This window comes from Halichoerus grypus, chromosome 7, assembly GCF_964656455.1.
Source record: "Halichoerus grypus chromosome 7, mHalGry1.hap1.1, whole genome shotgun sequence".
Classification (NCBI taxonomy): domain Eukaryota; kingdom Metazoa; phylum Chordata; class Mammalia; order Carnivora; family Phocidae; genus Halichoerus; species Halichoerus grypus.
Window position 1 is genome coordinate 112,286,627 of NC_135718.1, and position 25,523 is coordinate 112,312,149.

At 36.0% G+C, this 25,523-nt stretch overlaps 1 protein-coding gene across 6 annotated transcripts in view; it reads right to left on the reverse strand.

Moving 5' to 3' along the window:
* SMG7 (SMG7 nonsense mediated mRNA decay factor) overlaps positions 1–25,523 on the reverse strand; it is an 88,748-nt gene that overhangs the window by 11,257 nt on the left and 51,968 nt on the right. For 3 of the 6 annotated variants that reach the window (XM_078078071.1, XM_036076456.2, XM_036076429.2), the window contains exons 4-15: positions 24,984–25,101; positions 23,145–23,277; positions 14,460–14,631; positions 13,184–13,255; positions 12,209–12,359; positions 11,692–11,827; positions 7,352–7,514; positions 6,646–6,802; positions 5,500–5,570; positions 4,217–4,277; positions 1,640–1,759; positions 493–781 (exon numbers count right to left, since the gene is read on the reverse strand). In XM_078078071.1, the coding sequence (XP_077934197.1) occupies positions 493–781; positions 1,640–1,759; positions 4,217–4,277; positions 5,500–5,570; positions 6,646–6,802; positions 7,352–7,514; positions 11,692–11,827; positions 12,209–12,359; positions 13,184–13,255; positions 14,460–14,631; positions 23,145–23,277; positions 24,984–25,101 (1,643 nt within the window). Of the gene's footprint in view, positions 1–354; positions 782–1,639; positions 1,760–4,216; positions 4,278–5,499; positions 5,571–6,645; positions 6,803–7,351; positions 7,515–11,691; positions 11,828–12,208; positions 12,360–13,183; positions 13,256–14,459; positions 14,632–23,144; positions 23,278–24,983; positions 25,102–25,523 lie in introns of all 6 variants that reach the window. The other 3 variants (XM_078078070.1, XM_036076421.2, XM_036076440.2) reach the window with 1 other exon arrangement.

Sequence of the window (25,523 nt, forward strand, 5' to 3'; positions counted from 1 at the left end):
AAGACCCCAAATTTCCCAACATAACATTAACAAATGGCAGTTACACTTTCCAAAGAAAATAGAATTCTTCATGTAGTTAATAGGTCTGCAACTGGTCATTTCAAACCACTTAAATTGGAGAGGATTGATAAAAATGTCAAATCAGGTTGAGATTTTTTTTTTACTCACATTACAGTTTCCAAGAACTGATGGAGTAGCCACCTACCATAGCTCTTACGTGACCTTACTGTGCAGCATTCAAAGAATGCATTCAAGCTTCCAGAAGAGCCAATTCTCAAGGCTTTAGGAACAAAATGAAAATCTTGCCTTTTGTGAGCCTTCCTCTACCTGCATTATAGTTTAAATACAGCTTACCTGCACTGCCACACTCTGCTTTCCTGTTTCCTGTAACTTTTCTAAGATGCATTTCTTGGTTTCTGTTTTCCTCTTGCTGTTGTCCTTCTTTCCATCATTCTTAGTTACAGTAATTCCTTTGCTACAGTCCCTTCTCACCTCTTTGGGAGGAAAACTTCTTCCTTGGTCTCTGTTCACTTCTCGCGGCTTAATGTTCTCTTTGAAGGTGACCATTGGTTTCTCTCCTGGGTCACAGTTGTTGCTTAGATTACGGCCCGTGGACAGCACTGATTTCAGTCCTGGGTTCCCATCCGAAGCCAGTGACTCTATCATGGATGGTTCTTGCAGAACGAGGTTCTCTTTGGCTTCACTGGGGTCTTCCAGTATTAACTCTGGGATTTCTGTGATAAACAACAATTTCCCTACCTCATTTTCACACTGAATCAGCCTAAAAAAGTAAAAATAAATCCATATATGAAAACCATTAACCTAAAAAACACTAACAATGGAACTGAGTCTGGACCCAACAGTCAGTACATCCCCGGTCCCAAAGACTTGGAGACAGTGGGGTTATCACAGTATAACATATCTATTTTTATATAACTTAAAAAGTTTTACAGAAAAATTGAGATTCTCATAATCGCTTAGCATCCCCACAACACATTCCCATGCCCTTTTAATGTCTTCTACTAATTACAGCTACATTTACTGAGCATGTCTTAAGTACAAGGCACTAGACTAGGCCCTTGAAGTGGTAATCTGTAATTCCTCATTTATAGGTGTAAAAACTAGAGCTCAGAAGGACTAAGTTCATTCAAACATGCAACCATTTAAGTGCTTACAGTAGCCTGAATATAGAAATTAATATGAGGATTGATAGAAATTAATATGAAACAGTTATTGACTTTGGAAAGGTTATAATCAACTGGGGAGATCCTAAGGACACACACCTAGGGAAGTGGCAGAACTAGAAACTTAACTGACTCTGAGCTGTCCTGACTGAAACTGACCACCATGCCCATCAATACAAATCACCATAACTGTGAACATACCATTTAGTTAGATCTACACAGATGTTTATAAATTAGAGCAGAAGCTCATGATTAACAAGGGAGACAAAGCTTATTTCTCTACACTAGGCAGTGTAATAGGGAGAACAGAGATTAAATGGAATATACTTAGGATCACCAGGTCATAATTTGATATTGTGTTACCAACATTTTGACTTAAGAGTTTATAATCAATAGCATTATGCCAGAGCCTGAAACACATGTGGGGTTGTGTAAGTGTATCTGACAAGAAATACCTTGGCTGATTATCGGCGATCCATTTGCCTATAGAGATCAAGCGCTGCTGCCGTATTTGTCGTTGCTGACCTTCTTTGTCTCCTGTAATACCCTGGTGGCCTTTGGAAAAATCCAAGTTCCTAAAATTGATATAAGCAAATTATACAAAATTAAACTTCTAAAGATATTTCCCAGGCAACCAAATTCACCTATTTAACTGCAATGGTTTCAGATTTTTCTATACGGCTAGCTACTTGATGTAATCAACTGCACTTCAATATAAGCTCCCAAAGATTTGAAGTACAATGAAACAAAGCAAAAAAGAACATGCAAATTCATTACATTAACATACTTTTACTTAAATTTTACTTTCTAAATGAGGAGCTCAAATAAATCACAATACTTTATTAGGAAAGATAATTTTACTATAAAAGTTTTCATTAACACTTTCCTTGTATTCTGTGTAATTTGTTTGAAATGACCATTGCAATGCTAGGGGTCTCTGAGTATGCCTATTCTAACAAACTGCTAATCTATGCACTTTAGGTGGCCCTAAATCAGAAAAATGTATACATATCACAAAGTATATAAAGCAAAAATCTCATTGACATTACAAAGGTAAATCAACCTGAAAAAAATAAGGATTTTTCAGATTTCTCCTCATTAAATGATTTTTTTTAAAAGCATCTAAACATTGCCAGGTAGTAGGCTAGATGCCGAATACACAAAGATAAATGAGAAAGAGAAAGAGTCTCTGTCATAAGGATGAAATAAGAGACTATGAATCAATTTGATGAGTATTACAATAAAAACTATGCAAAGAATAAGCACAGTAATAATAGGAGCGCTTGTTCCTTCTGATAAGCTCTGAAAAGGTTTCACAGAGTGTTACCAGAGCTAGACTTTGACAGGTGTGGTAAGTACATACAGGTTGGTAAGGGAAGGGCAGAAGAGGAAAATGGACTGTTCCAGGCATAGCATAAACAAAGTCTTGGCGGAATAAAAACAGTTACTCAAGAATAGGACACAGTGGATGTATAGTATGTTAAGTATTAGGGGACAGGAGGGTGGAGGTGGCAGAAAATATGGTTGAAAAATCAAGCACTTGGACATGAAGCTAAAAAAGATATTGGAACCACTGGGGGTGATTGAATTGAAGTCTTTGCATCAGTAATGGGACATTAACAGGTCTATATTTAAAACATAATCATGGAAGCATGGCAGAAATGACCTAAAGAAGGAGAGGGACTCTTCGTAGGGAGGTTGGTTAGGAAGCTTTTTATACTCCAGGTTAATGGTGACAAAACCCTGAACTGAAGGGAAATAAATAGGAGGAGTTGGATCTAAACACAGAATTACAAAGACTTGGTGAGAAAGATTAATGGAAATAAGGATTTTTCTTTTTTTTTAGAGTTCATGTAGGTGGCTAATGGCACACAGATAAATATAGAAAGATCATTTTTTGCTGACCAGATAGGAAAATAAGAGCCCTTTTGGGTCATATTAAAGTCTGAAATGTATAAGGGATATCAGATTGTTAAAATAGGAGTCCAAACTCCAAAATAAAAGTCAGAACTGAAAATTTTGGACTTACTATCCAAGAGATGAAAGCTGAAGACAAAAGGATGGATCTGATTACCAGGGAGAATGCAGAAGGTGGGAAGGGAAGGGTAGCAAAGACCTCTGGAGGATAATACTCTGAGGCATGTGGTACAGAGAAAGTGAAAGAGACGGAGTATGATGGCAGAGCTGAGAAAAAGGAGGCTTCATGAAGGAATGGGATCAATAGACTCAATGCTAGAGAAAACTGAACAGGATGAAAACTGTAAAGTCAATGGAGTCTGGTAACCAGGAAGGCACTAATAGTTTAAGTTGCAGGAGTCTGAGAAATGACTGGGAGTGAAGCAGGGTCACACACTAACTATACCCTTTTAAGAAGTCTGATGATGAAGAGAAAGGGCAACATCAGAGAAAGATGGGGTTGTGAATTTTTAAAAAGAAAAGGTATACCCGAATGTTACTAGGCTACTAAAAGAAGTAACTGGTTATTAAAAAAATAAAAAGATACTGGAAATACAACAGAGAGAGGGTAACAGGTAGGGAGGCAAGAAGGGATAGGATCAAGGACACAGATGAGAGAGTTACACTTGAAAAGGAATAAAGTTATTCCTCTGAAAGGAGGAGAAGAGACAAGAATGACTATAAAAACAGTTTTATCATCTTTATTGATATGAAAAATGTCAAGCAATATCCTTTGGTTTACATTTAGTTCCCATTTTTGAGACTTCCCCTCTAATTTCAACAAAGTATAAAACTATAAAAAAAAATCCAGTGTATAAATATCACTTGGGAAAAGCAATTTTCTTTTTCTTTCCTTTCCTCCATATTTGTAAAAGCACTTAGTATTGTATTACACAGTAGGTAAACACATGACATATACAAATCCATTTCATATCAAAAACTTCTGCTTTTAGTTGCTGTTAGGAAAATAAGGCAAAGTTGGGATAAATCAAAGTTTCTTCTATACCCAAGCCTGATTTCCATTTTAGTACTGTAATCACTGGTAATGAAATAAACCTCATTCAGCTGCCACCTACCTGAAAGAAGGTCTCAAAGCCAAGAATCCTTGTAACTCAAACTCCTCTGGAAGTGGTGTAGCTACAGAAAGGCAGAAAGCAAAGATTTGTAAACATTTTAATTTAAAAACTGTTATTCAGCAGAATGTTGTTCACTAAATGAAGAAAATGACAATCTTCTATACAGAAAAAAATGCTATCTATAATGCTCAGAGTTCTCTGCTCTTCTCTACAGTAATCCTGGTAACAGAACTCATCTATCAAATTCCTGCAGGTTGCCTCTGGGCCCTTGACATTGTCCTCTGCTACTTACCCACTACTCAATGCTGAGGAGGATGGAGATGATGGGACCTTTTTTTCCCTAGCAGCCTTAAAAATCCATAGCCTCAGATCCAGTAATCCCATTGTTTAGATTATCTCCTTGTTACTCAAAGTGTTGAATAACAACACCGACATCACCCAGCTTGTAAGAAATGCAGAATCTTAGGCACTATTCCAAACCTACTGAATCATAAACTGCATTTTAACAAAATCCCAGGTGATTCATTTGCAAATTAATGCTTGAGAAGCACTGATCTGATGGGAGTAAAATAATCAGAAAGGAGTCAAACTATAGATTGTTCAGTGCAGAATTATTTATACTGGGGAAAATTTTAAAGCAAATAGACAATGATTAAATACATGATGGCATATCCACAGGGCAGAATTATCATGCAGCCAGTAAAAATCATGTTTCAAAACGTTCAAATGGCAAAGGAAAATGCTAGCAATATAATGTTAACTTTAAAAAGCAGGCCCAAAGCTTATCAGATATCAATCACAGGCAGGTGTATGTACACATAAGAAAAATGTCCCAAGAAATACACTATCATGTGAATAGCATAAAGTATCTTTGTATGAGAGAACCATGGGTTACTCCTGTTCTTAATGTTTGAATGTCCAAGATGTTCTATAATAAGCAGGTATTACTTTAACAGAGTAATGCTGTTCACATTAGTTCCTTTAAAAAAAATAGTAAGAATGAGGAGGAAGGGAAGAAGACAGAAAGAATTTAAAGGTATTGCACTCTTTGGACTCCTATTCAAATATAGCTAAATAGGAGATTATGCTGCTGGAAGAACTGGAAGAACATTACCTCTACTTCCATCCTCTTAATCATGATGAGTATAGAGTTCGAAGTCACTTCTGAGATACACTGAACTTAAAGTCAAACACTTAACAAAAGCCTGTTTTTTCTTTGGCCTTAAGCCTAGTATTAGTGATATAGAACAATGTCAACAACATAAGATTAAGGTAGCCCTTACCATTAGTACTTGAAAGATCCTCTTCATGGGGATGGAAACTATTTAGAAGAGAAATTAGCCAGGGCCAAATGCTGTAAATTAAAGAGACATTTCAGACTTTGTTTAAAATAGAGAAAACCAGAACACCAATAAGCCATGACAATGTTATCTAAGGGCCTAGACTTTATGTATTTTTCCCCTTGCTTCAGCATTTTAAAGGCTGTATGATTTCCTAAAACCTATTTCAAAGATGTCTAGATAAAAGATACACAAGAAGGGTCAAATTTGCACAACAGAGACCTACTACTGTAGATCATTTCCCAGGCTCCTAATTTAACAATTAGTGAAAATAACTGTTAGTTTTAAACACATAATTGATACTTACTGAGAACACACTGACTAGAGAAACAACACTATGTTTTGATAGAGCTGTCACATTCATTATGTTATGGAACCCACTGCTAGTTCTTAATCTGTGACAGGGTATGGGTAGGGTACACCATAGACAAATTACATTCTCTATTCAGAATATGCCTTTTTCTTTATGATACAAAAAAATCCACATATTGTTAAAATATCATGGTAAACTGAAAGCTTTCATTTGTCACTGTAAAATCAAAAGCTCCTAAGAAACATCAGAATTATTCTGAGTAGAGATTACAGAGAAAACGGTGAGAGCCAAAATAATTTCCAATCTTCTATGCTCAAAACAAGCAAATATAACTCAAATCGGGTGTCACTCTAAGGCAGTATCAACAGCATCAAACAGAAATAATGGAAAAAGTAAAACATCACTTCTCTTCATCAAAAAACAGAAAATTGGGGCATATTGTAATAGGTAAGAAACAAACTGGTTTTACTTCGATTTCACTTTGAAATGTGAAAAATGCTTTTTCCCCATGATGGCGGCCAGGTATCGGCGGGGGAGGGGCAGAGGAGCCGGGACACACAGGGAGCCAGAAATCCTTAAGACTGTGTCTCACATGAGAAATTCAAACAAATAAATGAAAAGCACGCAGAGGTCTTCAGTTCAATTTCCAGAGAGTAGGTGGAAAATACAAAGTCTTCCATTGTTCAAATGCTGTGTTTTAGGAAGCAGTTTCTACATATCTATGAATATCAAACAAACAAAGCACATAAGCTAATATGAAATTGTAAGACACTTACTACTGTCTTTCATCCACCACTGCCTCCTGAAAGACCCTGGGTCTGAGTCTCAGCCAGTCCATGGAGACCTTGACTGCAGGAAGGGGATACGCATTGTAGGACTCCTCCTGAGACTTGTTCTGGAGAGGACACTTGCACAGGATGCCAAGAAAAGACACTTAAAGAAAAAATGTATTTAGGAAGCATAAGATATTTGAAACTATGTACCAGTCCAAATTAAACTATCATTATAAGCCTTCTGCTGTAGTCTACTTAACACAAATACCTCATAGCTTTTTTCTAAAAAGGCATTTTTTCCTATGTTAAAAATGTTACAGGGGTGCCTGGGTGGTTCAGTTGGTTAAGCATCTGCCTTCAGCTCAGGTCATGATCCCAGGGTCCTGGGATTGAGCCCCGCATCGGGCTCCCTGCTCAGCGGGAGCCTTCTTCTCTCCCTCTCCTGCTCCCCCTGCTTGTGTGCTCACTCTCTCTCTCTCTGTCAAATAAATAAATAAAATCTTAAATAAAAGATGTTACAGATATAGTTGATGAGGGGAATGTGAGTAGCTAAAAGGATAGAACTTAGGGTTTAGGCCTCCTGATTCAATATTAGGAAATACAGGACACCTTTTCATATGTCACTAGTACTCTGTTACAATGATGAAAATGCCTAAGATTATGCTTTCCAAAGAAGACAGCACAGAAAATTAAATGATTTAATACTTACTAAAGAGGGCCAGCAATTGTGTCCAACACAGCTGCTCATCTTGGCTATAACTATGCTGCTCCGTTTCATTGCTAAAGTCACGAAGGTGATGAAGTTGAAACAGGTTAATGACAGTGACGTGAACTAACTGCTGAGAGTTGAAAGCTTTTTGGAATAGCAGCCTCTGTAAAAGACAACAGAAATACTGCATATATTATCAAGAACAGGAGCCACTTTCCACACAAGAATTAAACTGGTGGTCTGCATTTAGCCACATGACTAACAGAGCTATGGATGAGTAAATGTCTCCACCCTTAATCCCAGGATTTTAATCGAGTGTGATGTGGTCTGATGTTTCTCATGCTGACTCTTTGCCTTGAAAGGAATTAGCCCAGACACCACAGAGCTCCCTGAGCTGTTTTTCACAATACTTTTCCCTGAGAAACTGCGTATTTTTTAATATGATGAGGAAAAAGTTTTGGGCATCAGTTAATAAATGTATACATCTTAATCCATCAGAAGCGGTTTTATAAGAAATGCATACATAGTAAAATATTAAGTTGGAATCAATGACTAGAAAGTAGATGTACACAGTAAAAAGGAAAATTTCAAACTAAAAGACTAAAAAATGTTTTTGAACTGTTGGTCATACATACGTAAGTTATACATAAAGTATGACTTCCAAAATTTGTCATAAAGTTTACTCTTTCAAAGGCTTGACACATTTAAAAAAACTTATTTATAAATGAGGTAGATAGCAAGAACCTACTTTGGAACACAGGGTAAATAATATACTAAAACAATTAATAATGTGTTATAGGCAACTTCTACAAATTATAACACTGACATTTTCCCCTCTTAGAAAAGCACATGCATGATCTTCATCATCAAATTTTTTTTACTTAATAACTATGTGTTGTTCATAGCAACCTGCTAAACAGGTTATTATAAGAAAGAAATCACCTAACTATGCTCTCAGCTGTGGCCTCAGCTTAATCACCCTTCTACCTTTAGCATCTGCAGTAATTTTAGCTTATTCCCATATAAAATATTTTTCAAATGCAAGTCCTAACCAAACTGATAGCTACTAGAGATGATATCCTGGCTTCACCCTACATTTAACCTATAGCCAACATCCTTCCCTCTCAGGAAATGGATACAAATGGGGATTCATTGTCACTAGCCTTATGGTGGGAAACAGATAACCTTAATTACAGTTCTACCAGCAGTGAGGAGATCCTACCATCTCAGAAATTTAGAGCTGCCTTTGTCCAGCTCCAAAGATTTTTTTTTTCTATTTATATAAAGAATCTGAAATATCCAGAGTTAAGTTTTATGATTCTATTAGCAAGGTCTTTTACATTATCATGGCAGGAAAGTACAATTCAATTCCACTTAAACTACTCTCTCTCTCAGCCTCCTTGCCATCTGCCATGCCAGTATATACATCTAGAATGCTTATTCCTTTTCCAAAGGCATCAAGCATTTTTCTTTCCTTTCTTTTGTAAAACATCCTGAAATCGTATCTCTTCTTCAGATTCCTCCCATGGAAGTTCTCCTTCAATCTCTACATCTAACCTTTTAGATAAACTGACCATTTACACAAATACATAATATTGGCATAAAATGAGATTAGCTTGTATTTTTCAAAAAGCATTTTTTTCTTATGAGTAAAATTTAACAATGTATCTACTAATCCACAGGCATTTTATTTTAGATGGCAATACCCAATAGAAGACAATTACAGCCCTTTAAGGGATTGTCTAGTGTATGCACAGAAGCATTAATGCATGAGTGCAGCCTAAGTACTAGCAAATGATAATGTAAAATTTCACGAAAGCACAGACTTTGTCTTGCTCTCCCTTCTATCTCCAAGAGCCTAGAAAAGTGTATGGTACACAGTAGGTACTCAATAAGTACTTAGTGAAGGCATAACCCACACCTTTGTAAGTAAATGTGTAACTATTTGGTTGTAATTTCATAAAATTTAGATTGCACTGTAGTAGGTAGAGCACCTCACCAGAAACAAAATCAGATCAGAACTGACACACTGTTACTCAAAGATGCTTTCAATAGGGACACCTGGGTGGCTCAGTTGGTTAAGCATCTGCCTTCAGCTCAGGTCATGATCCCAGGGTCCTGGGATCGAGTCCCACATCGGGCTCCCTGCTCCGCGGGGAGCCTGCTTCTCCCTCTGCCTCTCTCTCTCTGTTTTTCATGAATAAATAAATAAAAAAATCTTAAAAAAAAAAAAAAAAAAAAAGATGCTTTCAAGAGCAGTTGAGGAATATACTGAGCTAAATACCATGAAAAAACAGCACATAGTCTCATTTCCTAAACCCCAGGCCTTAAATCTTTCAATAAACCTCAACCTAGGAGCTAATGATTGCTAGTTAGACAGACACACTGAAGTTTACATGTAGATGATACTAATCATCTACATATGCTTTAGAAACACTTTTGAATATTTGCTCAACTATGCTAAGATTTCATTCCGACAATGTTCTTCTGATGTTTCAGAAATGAGTAAAGTTTAAAATAGATCTGCCTCATACTATGTTTAACTTCGGAGTGTTGGAATGATACTTCAAAGTGTATTTACAACTGCCCACATAACCCCCCCGCAACTTTATATACAGAAATACATATTTGAGGGGCACCTGTGTGGCTCAGTCAGTTAAGTGTCGGACTCTTGGTTTTGGCTTAGATCATGATCTCAGGGTCCTGAGATTGAGCCCCAAACTGGGCTCCGCCCTCAGTTGCTCAGGGTGGAGTTGCTTGTCCCTGCCCCTCCCCCCAGCTCAAGTGCATGCATGCATGCTCTCTCTCAAATAAATACATAAAATCTTTAAATATATATATATATATTTGAAGAGAATATCAGTGTTTGAGGTTGAATCGAATGCAAAATGACTAGATTCTAGACCAGAATAACTTACATAGAGAAGATTTCATTAAGGTAGTTTCCCCCTCTCTCCCCACTTAGGAAATATATCTTTCATAGACACAGAGCCAGGAGCAATCTCAAGAGGTCATCTGGTCCAATCCCCTGCTATTTTACAGAACTGTACCTAAACCATCCAAGAAAGATGGCTGTCAACCTGACTTTTAAGTCCTCAAAAGAGAGAATCCCCAGCAACCCCCTATGGATCTCTTTTTTAAGATAGATTTAATTTCAGTTCTGACCTCAGAAGAGACAAAGATAATTTATTTTAAAATAATCCTTCATATATCTGAACACTTAAAATAAAACTATTTAGATTTGTTTGTTCTGTCCAGGCAGAAGAGCTTAGGACATAAAAATTAGCTGTTCCTTTCATGCACCCGACTCTATAAATCATGGGCTAAAAGTTTAAATAGGCCACCAAAAGAAGCAGAAAACAACAGGGGACTCTAGAAGCTTATTTTAAAACAAACTATTTCTCTTATAGTTATTTAGTACGATCTCTTATACATAAAAAGTGTCAACTGCAAAAATGATTACCTGCAAAAACTACTTCGCGTTGACTATATTTGGTTAATTTATGTCTCTTAAGTATCTAAGTTCTACAATCTCTGGAATGTGTTACTTTTATAATACTTATAAAACTGTAAGGCAGTTATAGACAATTCCCCAAGTGTTTAGATACCCAGAAGTAACCAACTAATATAAAATGTTCTTTAGACTGTCTTGTTCGCTGTTGACCCCAGTGACTAAAACAGTGACTGACACAACAGGCAGTCAAATTATTTGTTGAATAAATGAATTAAAAATAAAGTTAATATTTAATCTTGAGTCCTGCCATATTTTACATATTATACTACATCTAAACTGTTAATTTAATATACTAATAAAAGATCATTTTCATATGAACAAAGGTTACTTAATTTTATCTCCTTACACAAATTAGTAAAATATAGTCCTGTTGAATCAAATTTTCATTCGTTTCCTTCGAACTACCACAAATCCCAATGGATCAAAGCACAATGAGAATAAAGAACTAGCTTTACAGAATGGAAATATTATAAAGTAGGTACCAGAAGCCTACCTAAGAATATAAAAACCATCAAAAGTAGTACTTTCAAAACTGAGAAAGAAAGGTGCTTGATCTGAGAAGGAAGGAAGTTGTTTTTTCCCACTTGGGTACCTTCTGCCAAATGGCAGCTACTTAGTGAAAACACTGCTGCGATGTTTCTCTAAAGATGGTATCTCTGTTTAAATTGAGGGGATGCTGTATGCAAGAATTCCATATGCTTCAAATTTAATTTTACCCAACAGTTCACAGTTAAATAATGACATAAAAACTAAAAGTCAGCTTCCCCCAAATCTTATGCTTCCTGATTCAGACAAGACAAAAAGTTCTCTATTTTTAAAATCTAACCTTAAACTGTTCTTCCAATTTCTCTCGAAGAGGGCTCAACTTTTCCAAGCTCTTACTCAGGTACACATGACCGTGGAATTTAATAAAGGCCTTGATGAAGTCAGAAACACCCCATTTGGTTTTCACTTCATCCCGGCTGAAATGAAAGAAAAATTTTCATGAATCTTAAGCAGCAAAATGGCTAACACCTCTTAACAGAGGTTTCAGTCTGCAAAAACACATTATTTGAGCACCAGATACACAAGGAGAGGATTCTGCATCTAACTTTTCATCTGCAACACACTCAGATGAGTCATCAGTATTCAGCAGCCTGTACTCCTCTACTAGGAACAAATCAGATGCAGATTGCTTGAAACTCAAGCAACAACTACATGCAACACTATTAAAATATATCTGTGTTTTTAGAAATTAGGCAAACAGAAGAGAAACACAAGTAACTATTAGTTCTCGCATGCCCAAATTTGACAGGTGAAGGCTACCAGATTATACCAACTCCTCTTGGAAAAGTCAACCCTACCTTTCCAGTGCTTTAGAAAGTGCTTTTTGTAGATTAGTGGAGGCAGCTGGGAAAGGAAACTTCACAGCGATGCTTCTGCAGTAGTAGAAAATTGTGGTCAGATGGTCTCCTTTGGAAGAAGCTAAGATAGCCAACTGATTATAAGGCTGACCTAGAGGAGAAAGTGAAGATTCTAAAGTAACCCAAGATGTACAATCTTGCCATCAGAATACAGATGATCAGTTTTTAAACCGTTAAATTAATAAAGGGGAGTATTTTATAAAGTAAATCTCATGATTACCTCATTACAAATGGGCATAATTTAAAATAGCACACTCCCATGACAGCACATACTATGTTTAGGTTAAAAAGCACGTAATGAGGGAAGAGAGCACTATTAAGTTTAAATAAGACTTTAGAAAGGGCTAGACAGCAAATCTTTTTGGCTTTTTGGGCCTAAGAGTCTCTATGGCCACTGGCGCAGGAAAGCAGCCATGGCCATAGGAAGCCGTGCGCGCACCGCCACCCCTGCTTCAAAGGGGCTCCTTCAGAATCAAGAATTTCAATGTGACTTAACCCAAGAATCACCGCTAATTCCGATTGTGAGGTCATCAAAAGACAAAAGCCCTGTCTTTTAGGTAATAAAAAAATAAATTTTCTAGTAAGGAAATGGTGGTATTAAGAGATAATTATTCTATAAGTAGTTAAGGAAGCCAGAGTTGTTAAAACAATTTTAGATCACATTAGGAGATATTCTATTTATACTGGTTTACTGACAATAATCTTACTAAAAAAAATTCATTTCTGGTTATATAGAATATACAATTAAAAGAATATGACCACAACTCCAAATCAAAAAAATCAATACCAAATCCCCAAAACTCAATACCAAAACCCCAAAATCTTTTGCTTTCATAAAACTTGGAAGATGAACCTTGAGTTATTTTCCATATTGTTATAAAGTCATCCACAAGTTGACATAAGAGGCCCACTCACCATTAGAGGGGACAAGCTGAGCTGCATGCCTATAGTAGGATTCTGCCTGGCTGGTCTGGTTTCTGTATCGAGCTGAGAGGAGAAAAAAGAAAATTTAGTTTAAAAATAAGCAAACAAACAAATAAAAAACTAGTAGGGTAATATTTCCAAAGCAACTATAGGTTTCAGTTCTAAAGATAACAAACACATTAAAATTAATTTAAGATAATTAAAGACAGAAAATACTTTAAAACAAATTAACTATAGGATTATGTGTGAAGTGTCCATCTGGCCTTCCCTATTTGGGACATTCAGCATGTAACCAATGTTAAAGCTTACCTAGCCCCCATTTTCAGGTCCTCCAGTGTCATGCATCACCAGCTCCCACTATGGACTATGCTGGTGACCTGGAGCCGGCCCACAAGAAGGGGTGAGTTATATGGCACTTAAAAACAAAACAAAACAAAAAACACTATACAATATGATCTGAAAGTTATGTATTTCTTCAATATCTTATAAAGTGATTTTGAAAAATGCCTCATACCTACTGCAATATTAAGTATGTGTGTGCACAGGATACACTGAAAGCAAAAACGACCTAAATACACTATTCACCGAATCTCCGTGCAGAACTTGGTGCTTACTTTGATGTGACCCCTCATGGAGGTCAATGATTTATGACATCAAGAAATCTAAACTTTGAACTTAAAGCAGTGATGTTCTCCATTCCTTGTTATTTTAGGACAGTTGAAACATAATCCTATAGTTAATTTGTTTTACAACCTTTTTAGGTTAGCCTTAAAGGGATGAACAAGGATAAATTACAGAATACTCCCAGATAAAATATATAAAATAGAAATACAAATTTAACTGTAAAAAGGAAACAATTTAAAAAGAGGTTTTAATACACTGATAGGAAGGAAAGAAGACAATCTAGCTTCAGAAGGAGTAACTTATAAACCCTGCAATTCCAAGAGTACAGACTTTTAATTTAGAAGATATTATGGCACCACTTTGAAAAATTTAGCTTTAATTACACTTTTGCTATTCATTTGCCTACATCTGCATGAGTCTGAATAAAACTTAAATCTTAACATGAAAGCTGACACCTTCAAGATCCTTCGCCAATCCCAAAATATTGAGAAAATTTAAGTTCTTTAATATCCATTTGACAGTTTCCTCTTATAACTATCTAAATTGTGTGTGCATGCTCAGTTTGAAGGAAAAGAGTTTCCTTCTATGACTACTCCAAAGAAAAAGATGACTGTATTAGCATTCCTTCACACCACAGGCTCACCAATGTCTCCAAGATGGACGAGGCAGTGCTGGCAGATATAGGAACAGGAGCTGGACTGTGGCTTCACTATGGCGCTGGTATGCGTCTGTTTATTGCTGATAATTCCCAATTGGGAAGACTTCACACGGCATGGTAAATCTACATTAAACACTGTACATAGTTCTTGTAATAACTACAAGGAAAACATGAACAAAATTTAGTGATAAGTCAGAACTGGTAAGTCAGAAGTGATCTAACAGTGAAGTTTGTATACTTTATCATGTGTACCTGGTATCATATACAATTGAGACCTGAGCAAAGACTCAAAGAAAATAGGATTGGATAATTGGTTACATTTATTATAAATCGTATCTTTTAAATTCTCAAGTATTAGAGCAATCTAGAATGTGCATCTAAAAGGAACGGAGGGGGGACACCTGGGTGGCTCAGTTGGTTAAGCATCTGACTTTTGGCTCAGGTCATGTTCTCAGGGTGTTGGGATCAAGCCCATGAGTTGGGCTCCACACTCAGCAGGGAGTCTGCTTCTCTCCCTCTGTCCCTCCCTCTTTCTCTCAAATAAATAAATAAGATCTTTAAAATAATAAAAATAAATAAATAAATAAGTAGAAGGAACAGCAGGGCACCTTGGTGGCTCAGTCAGTTAAGTATCTGGCTCTTGATTTTGACCCACGTAGTGATCTCAGTGGTCCTGAGATGGGCGCAATGGTGGGCCCGGCCCTCAGCAGGAAGTCTGCTTGGGATTCTCTCTCTCTCTCTGTCCCACCCCCCCTTCTAAAATAATGAATAAATCAATCTTTAAAAAAATAAAAGGAACAGAAACATTATTTAAAAAGACTTTACCTAAATAGGGTATTCATTCACATTCAACAAGCAATTCTAAGAAATCATCTATCTAGTATTCCTCTTAGGAACACATAAAAACCAGGGCTCTTGGGTGGCACAGTCTGTTAAGTGACCGACTCTTGGTTTCAGCTCAGGTAGTGATCTCAAGGTCATGAGATCGAGCCCCACCTCAGGCTCCTTGCTCAATGAAGAGTATGCTAGAGATTCTCTCTCCCTCTCCCTGCCCCTCCTGCTTATGCTTACCCACTCTCCCTCCCTCTCTCTCTCAAATAAATAATCTTAAACACACACACACACACAAAACATTAAAGATTGGGTGGTTACAAATATGACTTAAATGCAAGCCAACATATCTGTCAGACTTTAGGAATTCCTTGAGATAGACAGACAGATTGACAGATTGATTTTTTAAGTAGGTTCCATGCCCAACATGGGGCTTGAACTCACAACCCTGATATCAAGACCTGAGCTAAGATTAAGAGTCTGACACTTAACTGACTGAGCCACCCAGGTGTCCCCTTGAGATTTATTTTCTTAAGCCCTAGGTCAGTTCATATCTTTGCATACATAACAGATCTGATGGTATTACAGATCTGGAAGGGACTTTTGACATTATATAGACCACCCATTTCTTCCTCCTTTCTCCTTTCGTCTATTAAAGGTACCACCTCCTGGTCAGAACTAACTCTTCTATCTGAGCATACCTATTTCATTCTTGTCTGCCTCCTGCCTATCATCCTCTCACTCTTAAATTTATTTTCAGCTTCTCATGCTTCTTTGCTGTGACCTACAAATATCAAGCATCATCTACAGAAAACAATAATAAAACCCCCAGACCAAACACTCTCCCCCTTGACCTTAGATTCCTTCTCCAGCAACCTTCTAATGTCTCTTCGTCTTCTTACCAAACTCCTTCAAAGGAAAAGCTATCCGCTTTCTCAATTCCTATTCACTCCTTAATCCATTATGATCTGCCTTCCACACAAACTCTTTTCCCATCCCACCACCTACTACCACTCTACTGAAACTGTTGCCATATGACAACCAGTTATCTAATAAACAAATACAATGGACACTTTTCAGTCATCATCTTATTGGACCTCTTTGTTGCATTTAAAACAGTTGACCTTATGGCTGATCACTGAGCTTTGCTAGTTGTTTTGTTTTGTCTTACCAATCATTCCTTTTCAGTCCCCTTTAGTCAAAGGCTTTTCTCCCCCCACCTTGCTCCCCAAGGGTTTCATTCTTGGCTCCCACACAGTTCTTTGCATTCTACTCTCATTTATTCAAATATTTACTTACAAATATATTCATTCAAATATTTGGTTACCATGGTAAGCAACAGAGATAAGAAAATCTACCTTCTTAAAGAGCTCACAGCCAAATGAGCAAGACAGGTAAATAAAGTGGGGGTGGGGAAGGGAAGAGGCAGGGAGCGGCAAGGGATATCAAACATGATAGCTAGCATAAGCCAACAGAATAATCTACATCTATAGTCAATATTATTTCTTAGGTTATTTGATATATTTGTCTCACTTATCCTTGTGATAAACTAGTAACAATACAGTATATGTAGTTACAAAGCTCCATTTTTTCAGATGAGGATATGAAAGCAACAGAAATATCAAGTGATTTGACTAAAGTTACAGAATTAGAAATACCCTGATTCTATCACCACCCTTTCTAACATGTGCAGAATTCAAAATATAAAATAAGACATCCTCAGGACCCCCCTCAGGATTTGAAATGTCCCACCTTTTTCTAAGTTAAAAACCACTTTCATAACCAAATACAAGTTCTGTATACCCTTTCTTACTAAGCATAGAAATTATCTATTTCAGCTTTACTTATACCTATACATTTGTTATGGGCAAGAAATTTGCTGACATCAAATTAGCTGAACAAGTTAAAGCCCAGAATGGTTACAGTCAGGAAATATAAAAGGCAAGAAGTAACAGGAAAGGAACAAAAAATGGAAGAAACAAAACAAAAACAAAAACAAAACCCCCACAGCCAAACCATATGATTGTAGAAGATGACAAGAAGAAACATGACAGATGGTGGAGAATGAAGTTCAGTAGCTACTGAAAGAACAGACTGGAAAATTAGGCAAGACTGAACATCTATCAAGAAGAAAAAAGAATGTTCATGAAAAGTAAATCAAACATGGCTGGAGCATCATGTGTAATGTCTTCTAATAAAATCTTTGCCTGAACCCAGGGGCTGTAGATGAAGATACCAGAAAAGTTCCTGCTGACTCAAAGATTCTGGGTGAGAGATGTCTAGTGGGTTTAGAGGCAGAAACAAGGTGGCACTGAAGAAGAGAAACAGATGTTTCATAAGTTGAGCAGAACTATATTTGGCAATTATTCTGTGAAAACTCTGTATTAAACTATTCCACTGCTCCTTAGCTCTTCACCCTATGCCAAGAATGGAGAACTAATGATGAAGGTACAGAATATCACCTTTTAAATTACTACAGAAACTTAATAATACTTTCCTTTTGGCTCTCACTTTTTTAGAGTAACAACTGTTTGTTCGGTTCTTTCATGTTTTCAAAAAACCTGTAGCAGAATGTTACATCTTTCCTTTGGGAATTTCGTTCTGGCTTGAGGTACCATGCTTTAAATGGCTCAAAAAATGACAGCTAAGAAGTAAAAACCATCTTCACAGAAAATACAACTTAGGATGACATGTATCAGTCTCTTCTCAATCCACTTCAATTAGATTTCTATCCCCACTACTTTACCAAAGTCACATTGCATCAAATCCAAGATACCATAAATTATAAGATGAACTATTATTTATCACAACATTGAGAGAAAAAAAAAAAACACTGCCAACTGAACAGTGACTTACAATCTTTTGTGAACTTATCCCTGTTTTAGAGATGTTACAATATGAAAAATATTTTAGAAATGAAGAAATACAGTATTTGTTAATGTCACCAGTGACTTCCGTGTTGTCAAATCTAATTGGTCCCTTTTTAATCATCTTACTTGACTTCTCAGTAGCACTCAACAGAGTCGATCACTCTTACTCCTTACTGAAATGCTTCTCTCTTGGCTTCTAAGTCACCAGTGTCTGATTTTAGAACATTGCAATCGTGGCTCCACTTGTGCTAACCTGTTCTCACCTAGCCCTGTGGTTTTTAAAATTTATTTATTTAGTTAGTTGGTTAGTTTCAGAGGTAGAATTTAGTGACTCATCAGTTGCATATAACAACCAGTGCTCATTACATCATGTGTCCTCCTTAATGCCCATCACCCAGTTACCCACCCCCAACCCCTCCAGCAACCCTCAGTTTGTTTCCTAGAGTTCAGCGTCTCTTATAGTTCGCCTCCCTCTCAATTTTCATCTTATTTTATTTTTCCTTCCCTTCCCCTATGTTCATCTGTTTTGTTTCTTAAATTCCACATATAGGTGAAATTATATGGTGTCTGTTTTTCTCTGACTTATTTTGCTTAGCATAATACCCTCTAGCTCCATCCACGTCGTTGCAAATGGCAAGATATTCTTTTTGATGGCTGAGTAATATTCCATTGTATATATGTGCCACATCTTCTTTACCCATTCATCTGTCGATGGGCATCTGGCTCTTTCCATATTTTGGCTACTGTAGACATTGCTGCTATAAACACTGGGGTACATGTGCCCCTTCAAATCACTATGTTTGTTAGTCCTGTGGTTTTAAATACCAAACACTAATGTCAGACTAAATCAGGGTTCTTTATTGTAATCATAAAATTTACTCCAGCCCTGACCTTTGTTCTGACTCCAAGTTTGTTTATCTAATTTCCTATCTGACACCTGCACTTAGATCTCAAATAGCCTATCTCATTTAACACAAACATAGTTGCTTTCTCTACAGTACTCCCCATCTCAATAAATGGAACAACCAGTCATCTAGCTGCTCAATCTGATAACTCAAGTCACCTGATAATTTTTCCCCCACCCTGATTTCACATATCCAATCTGGTCCATCAGCAAGTCTATTGGCTATTCTTCAAAAATCCATCAATTTCTTTCCATTACAGGGGCATCCTAATTAGCTTCCATTCCTGAACCCCACTAATTCATCCTCCATACAACAGCCAGGATAATCTTTTAAAAATGCAAACTTTATTATGTTACTCCCTAGCCTCCTTTCCAATGGCCTACAACTACACCTAAAGATTAAAATTCAAAATTCAATTATCTTGGCCTGTAAGGTTGTACAATGATCTGGACTTGGTCTATTCCCTCAATCTGGTGGCTTAATCTGCACTGCATGTAATCAAGAAAAATGTATAAAACATTACTGTTAGCAACACCATTAACTCTTTCAATGATCAAACCAAGACAACATAAAAATGCAAGTAAAAAGTCCTATTAATGCTAATATCTGAAAAAGTTTATTAACGCTTATTCTACCATTATTGTAATTGCTCAACCACTGCCTAAAGAAAGCAGGTGGAGAAAAATCAATGACTATAAAAATTTGAAAAAATAAATTTCAAAATTAGATCACTCATATATTTTCCTTATAAAATAATTTGAATGATTTTATTATTCCTCTGCCCATAATTTTTTTTTTTTTTATAAATACCATGCTCCCTCAATAAAAATGATGATTCTTGCTTTCCTTCCTTGCAGATTTGGTTCATCAATGTGCAATTAAAACTCTGGAAATGTGTTACATATATATTACATCTTAAAAAAAGGTCAAAAATCATGTTTCAAGGTGACAAACCAAACTATACAATGGCTATTATAAAAATGCATCGCAACATGGGGATGCCTTCCCTCGCCCCCCACCAGTGCCCCTACTTGGAGCCCCTACTGCTCCGCCTACTTCAGCTGTGTTCATTCACAATTCCAGGTTCTACTGCATGGGGAAGGGAAGGAAAACAGATCTGAATCAGAATGAGACTGGAGTTTTAAACCTAGACTAGGTTTCAAAAACGGAAAGGCAACCAGAATGTTACAGCATCTTTCTAAGAAGTTATGACGGAAATCTGGAACTCGACAAAGCAAGCTGAAAGTAGTGATGGAGGGAGGGAGGGACGATTATACAGTCAGGGTTATGAGTAATATTCCATTGTATATATATGAGTAATATTCCATTGTATATATATATGTACATCTTTTTACCCATTCATCTGTCTATGGGCATCTGGCTCTCTGAGATTTCTCAACATATTGAGTCAAACTGTATACATAATTTTATATGATTTTTCACCCAATAATACAATTTTTTCATCATCTTAAAAAATCTTCATAAATATCACTTATAATAGTTTCATAAATTTCCATTTTACAGATATGCCATAATTTATTTAATCATTACTCTATTGTAAGATATCGGTGTTATTTTCAAATTTTATGATTTAAATTATAATTTATATCTATTTGTTCCTTTACATATAAATATAATTGTCCTTATTAAATATTCACTGATCTATGGACAAAGAAAAAAACTATATTACAAAAAAACAACAACAAACCTGGTAACGTTAGGAAGCTCTAAATAAAATGAAAAAACAAAAGAAGAAACTGGAGATATTTGCCAAAAATAATGGAAAAAATTAATATCTTTCATGTATAAAGAGCTCAGAAAAATCACCATGGAAAAAATAGGGTCCAAACAATGAACAGGAAAAGTAAATAGATGATTTATATAAAATACAAATATCTAATAGAATATGAATACAGTTCAACACTAGTAACCCAGACATTAAATTTTAAATGAAAAATTATTTTCCATTTATTAAATAGGAGTTATTCACTTAATCATTCACTTTTACTGAAAACACTTAACGCTGGCAAACATGCATCAAGACAGACACTTGCATACAAAAATATAAATGATAATCTTTTGGGAAAACAATGTGTATCAACAGTTTTAAAATTTCATTCATCCAGTGATTTCATTCATCATCCAGTGAAGAACTGTCATCATGAAATAATCCAATATTAGAGAAAATGCTTTATACACAAAGATGTTTATCAAACTGTTTAACAATACAAGGGAAAATTTACATTATGTTTATAAAGCAGATGTAAGACTGGATATGTACAACTATGTACAAAATTACTAAAACACCAGAAGGATATATACTAAAGTAGTAATTTATCCTGAATGGGAGAATTAATTAAAAAATATTTTATTTTTGTGTAATTTCCAAATTTCTTGAAATTAGTATGCATTATTTTTATAATCAGAAAGCAAAAAGAGTATCTATTAATGTAGCCATCTCTTCATTTAGACTGGATGCTCCCTTAAAGGAAAAGACTCTTTTCCCTCCATATCCTCAGTATCTGTATTGTACCTTACAAATAGTAGGCTTTCTTTTTTTAACTTTTTTTTTAGATTTTTATTTATTCATTTGAGAAAGAGAGAGACAGAAGGAACACAAGCAAAGGGAGAGGCAGAGGAAGAGGGAGAAGCAGACTCCCTGCTGAGCTGGGAGCTGGACATGGGGCTCGATCCCAGGACCTGGAGATCGTGACCTGAGCTGAAGGCAGATGCTTAACCATCTGAGCCACCCAGGCTCCCCAAAATAGTAGGCTTTTAAAAGTCACTTGTGGAATTAATCTCTAACATCTGCTTTAAGGACTAGTTAGTGGCATACCACAATCCCTCTCTCCAGAAGTATCGACTGCTACTGTTAGAAGTTGGCATCCATTTGAAAATGAATTTTGAGAATAAGAACCACACTTGAGTTCTTTCAATAATGAACTGTGAAGAATGTTTTAGTTTACGTAAAACAAATAATCTCTATAAGATGATGGCTGGCTATGGGACAACTTCCAACACAAAGTCTTTTCTTTTCCTTTGTTCAAAGAAATGATATAACCAAAATGGAGCCAAAATACAGGTAGCAATGGTCAAGAAGCAACACAGAGAGAATGGCCAAACATTAATCCAAGATCTTCAAAACCTCATCTCGTAAGTTATACACATTTTGTTAATTAAATTATGAATGCTACTACAAATGGATAAGATGAAATTTTCTAAAAGATTCTGCTTAAAGAAAATTCACTGTTCAAAAGATTTGTTTTTTTTTTTTTTTTAAAAAGATTTTATTCATTTATTTGAGAGAGAGAATGAGTGATGGGGAAGGGGAGAGACAGTGAGAAGCAGACTTCCCACTGAGCAGGAAGACCTATGTGGGGCTCGATCCCAGGACCCCGAGATCATGACCTGAGCTGAAGGCAGACACTTAACTGACTGAGCCACCAAGGCACCCTGAAGATTTATTTATTCTTTTACCTTGCCTGACTTAGAAGCTATAGCAGGATGTAACCAAGGACAAGATAAGTCTCTGAGGATGATAAATAATGGCTTATTATTAAAATGGAGAAAAATCTACTCCATTTCTTAAGTAGCTTAATAGCATTTAAAGCCCCAGATAAATTCTACTGAACACATAATACTATGAAAACTCACTTGATTATTACAAATTTTGACAATTTCTTGCCCGGTACAACACAGCTGTTACTTTCATAATGACTATACCCATATGCATAAATTCACATTTGCTCTATTACCATTTATAACTGACTACTTCTGCTGTTTCACTAAGATATGGTGTTTCTACTCATTACCCTTTTTCTACTCACACAGTTATACCTCCAACCTTTAAGCCAAAACATCAACCTTTTTTGGTTGAATCTTTATTGTTTGAAAGGTCTTATGGTAAACAATTTGGGATATTTTTATTTATGTGAGATTATAGGTGATCAACTCCTGGATGGCGCACATAGTGGTAACAAAAAGCGTTTATATGAACAACAAGACATGTACAAAGAACATTCACAACTATTTCTAGAAGAATTGGTATACAATGCAGAACTCACCTGAGTATAGAAGCCACTAGCTGCCTCTAGGAACAGAGAAAGGTTTGCCTGAACTTCACTCCGATTCGGGTTTGCTCGATTCTTTGCCTGGCCTTGTAGTGTTGTGATCTGATTCTTAAAGGCATGATTCCAGCTGAAAACAAAATGTAATTCTATTTGGTATAGCAGTGACTCACTGGGCAGACACTGGTCCCCCTGAGAACAAGAAAGAACTGTTTGTTATAATTATAACTAGACAATAAACCTGCATTAAAGTTATTCACTTATTTAAATAACTTTGTGCTCCTCTTTGAGCAAGACTAGACATGCAGTAGAATCCAACTGACCTTAGTAAACACTTACCAAATGTTCAAATAATCAGACTGTGGCTTCAGTTATTAATCTTTTAGAGCTACTAGAGTTAGAGCCTATTTAGGAATCCCAGTACAAAAACAGAACTACAGTGGCAAGACCAAAGTAAAAGTAAGCTATTAATGAACTGCCATGTATTATGTGAAGAAATAATTCTTTTTGAAAATTTTTTAAAAATGTTAAGCCATATCTCTTATTTCCATAAAATCTATTTCCCACAGTACTCTGTTCTAATTCTATTTAATACTTTTATTTCTCTTGGGGTTAATATTTTCTTGAGAGCTTGAAATATAAGCTCATTTTTTGACATTTCAATTCTGGCTATTTAAATTAGGAAAAAATACAATGCTGAAATATGGCATACCAAAATCCTATTATAAAATGTCTTTCATTAATCAAGTTGTATAGAGAATCATTTTAAATTCAGTTATGGTGAAATACGGTCATTCCTTAACTTGTAAACCACAGGGGGGAAAACAGAACTAGGATGGAGGGAGAATATTATTGCCTTAATTAAAGGAAGCAAACACAGATAAAAGGTCCACAACCTACCTGGGAAGTACTAATTCTTTATCAATGTCAACTTTGAGACTCAAGAGCACTGGGTGTTTTTAATGGTTTATGAGGACACAATCACTCCCTCAGGATTTTTGATGACATTTTATCCGTGACTCTAATATCATGGAAATGGATTTTGAGTGGCTGTGATTAAGCTCTTTTATTACTAGAACTCCTAAAAAAATATAAAGTATCTAAGAAAGGTGTAAAAGATAGGAAAAACTAATTTTCACCATAACTTAGGGTAACAGCCATTACTAAAGAGAATATTCTTAACTGATTTTTAATTTTCCATCAGCCTAATATCCCTGTTCCAATTTATAAGGCAAGGCCTTCCACAAAAGGCATTTATTTACTCACTTGGGAATCTGGTCATCTGTCATTTCACCTCTCATAGAAAGAACAAGTGGAATAGCCTAAATATACAAAATCTTTCTTTAGTCTTATTAGGGGGAAAAAAAGGAAATACCTACTTATTTTATAAAAGGAAGAACTTCCCTTACAGTGCAAACTTATTTTCCTTTGGGAGAAATTCATAGAATCACATTTACCAAAGAAGATTTATCTAAAGCTTACTATTGAACTTCTTTTTTAGTCATGGCTTAAATGCAGGACTGAACACATACAGAGAATCCAAACACCGTCTCTTAGTACTTGAAATATATATAGATTTGTTTTTCTGATATGCCCTAAAGAGACCTTAAAAACATTCAACTCCAAAGCATTTCTCCTCTTGACACGCAAGACTATCTGAAGTAACACCAATGGTTAAATGTTTTGTTCAAAAAACCCACAGGTTTAAGAATTTTTTTTTTTTTCATTGAAAGAGCTTACTATAGGTTAAGAAGAAATAACCAAATTGTTCTTTTCTATCCTAAAGTCTTGGTGATATCTTGATCTTACAGGGACATCCCAAATGATAATACTTACAGATCCTGTTCTACTTTCTTGTCTAAAGCGTATTCCAAATCAGTAACTAGCATTTTCTGGTACAGGTCCTGCAGAGCCTGCCTGGATGTCCAGACCTCGGCTGGACCCAGCTTAGAATCTGAGTAACAAAACAAAGACAAAACAGTAGATAGATAGAAAAAACAGACAGTTAAAATCATTATAGCACACCAATGACTCCTTCCCTGCCCATTTCCCAAAGCACACACCTGCTTTAAGTAGATGCCATAGATTGCTGCAGTCGTTTTATACTTCTACAGTTTCAAATGATTTTCACCTTTTGGCTAATGACTAAATCTGGTTTGAAATGTTTCTGCATTTGTCTTTTAGCTTTGAAATAACACAATGACATGAAATGACATGAATGGGCACCCTTTGCTTTAGTTTGGACTTCTATGTATTCATATCATAGGAAGTCATATGCCTCAGAAGTCACCCCATTTAAAATGATAGACGGCCAAGATGGTCTGTTTACTCTCATAACTGTATCTCTTTGTCCAAAGCAGCTTTTTTCTTTTTATT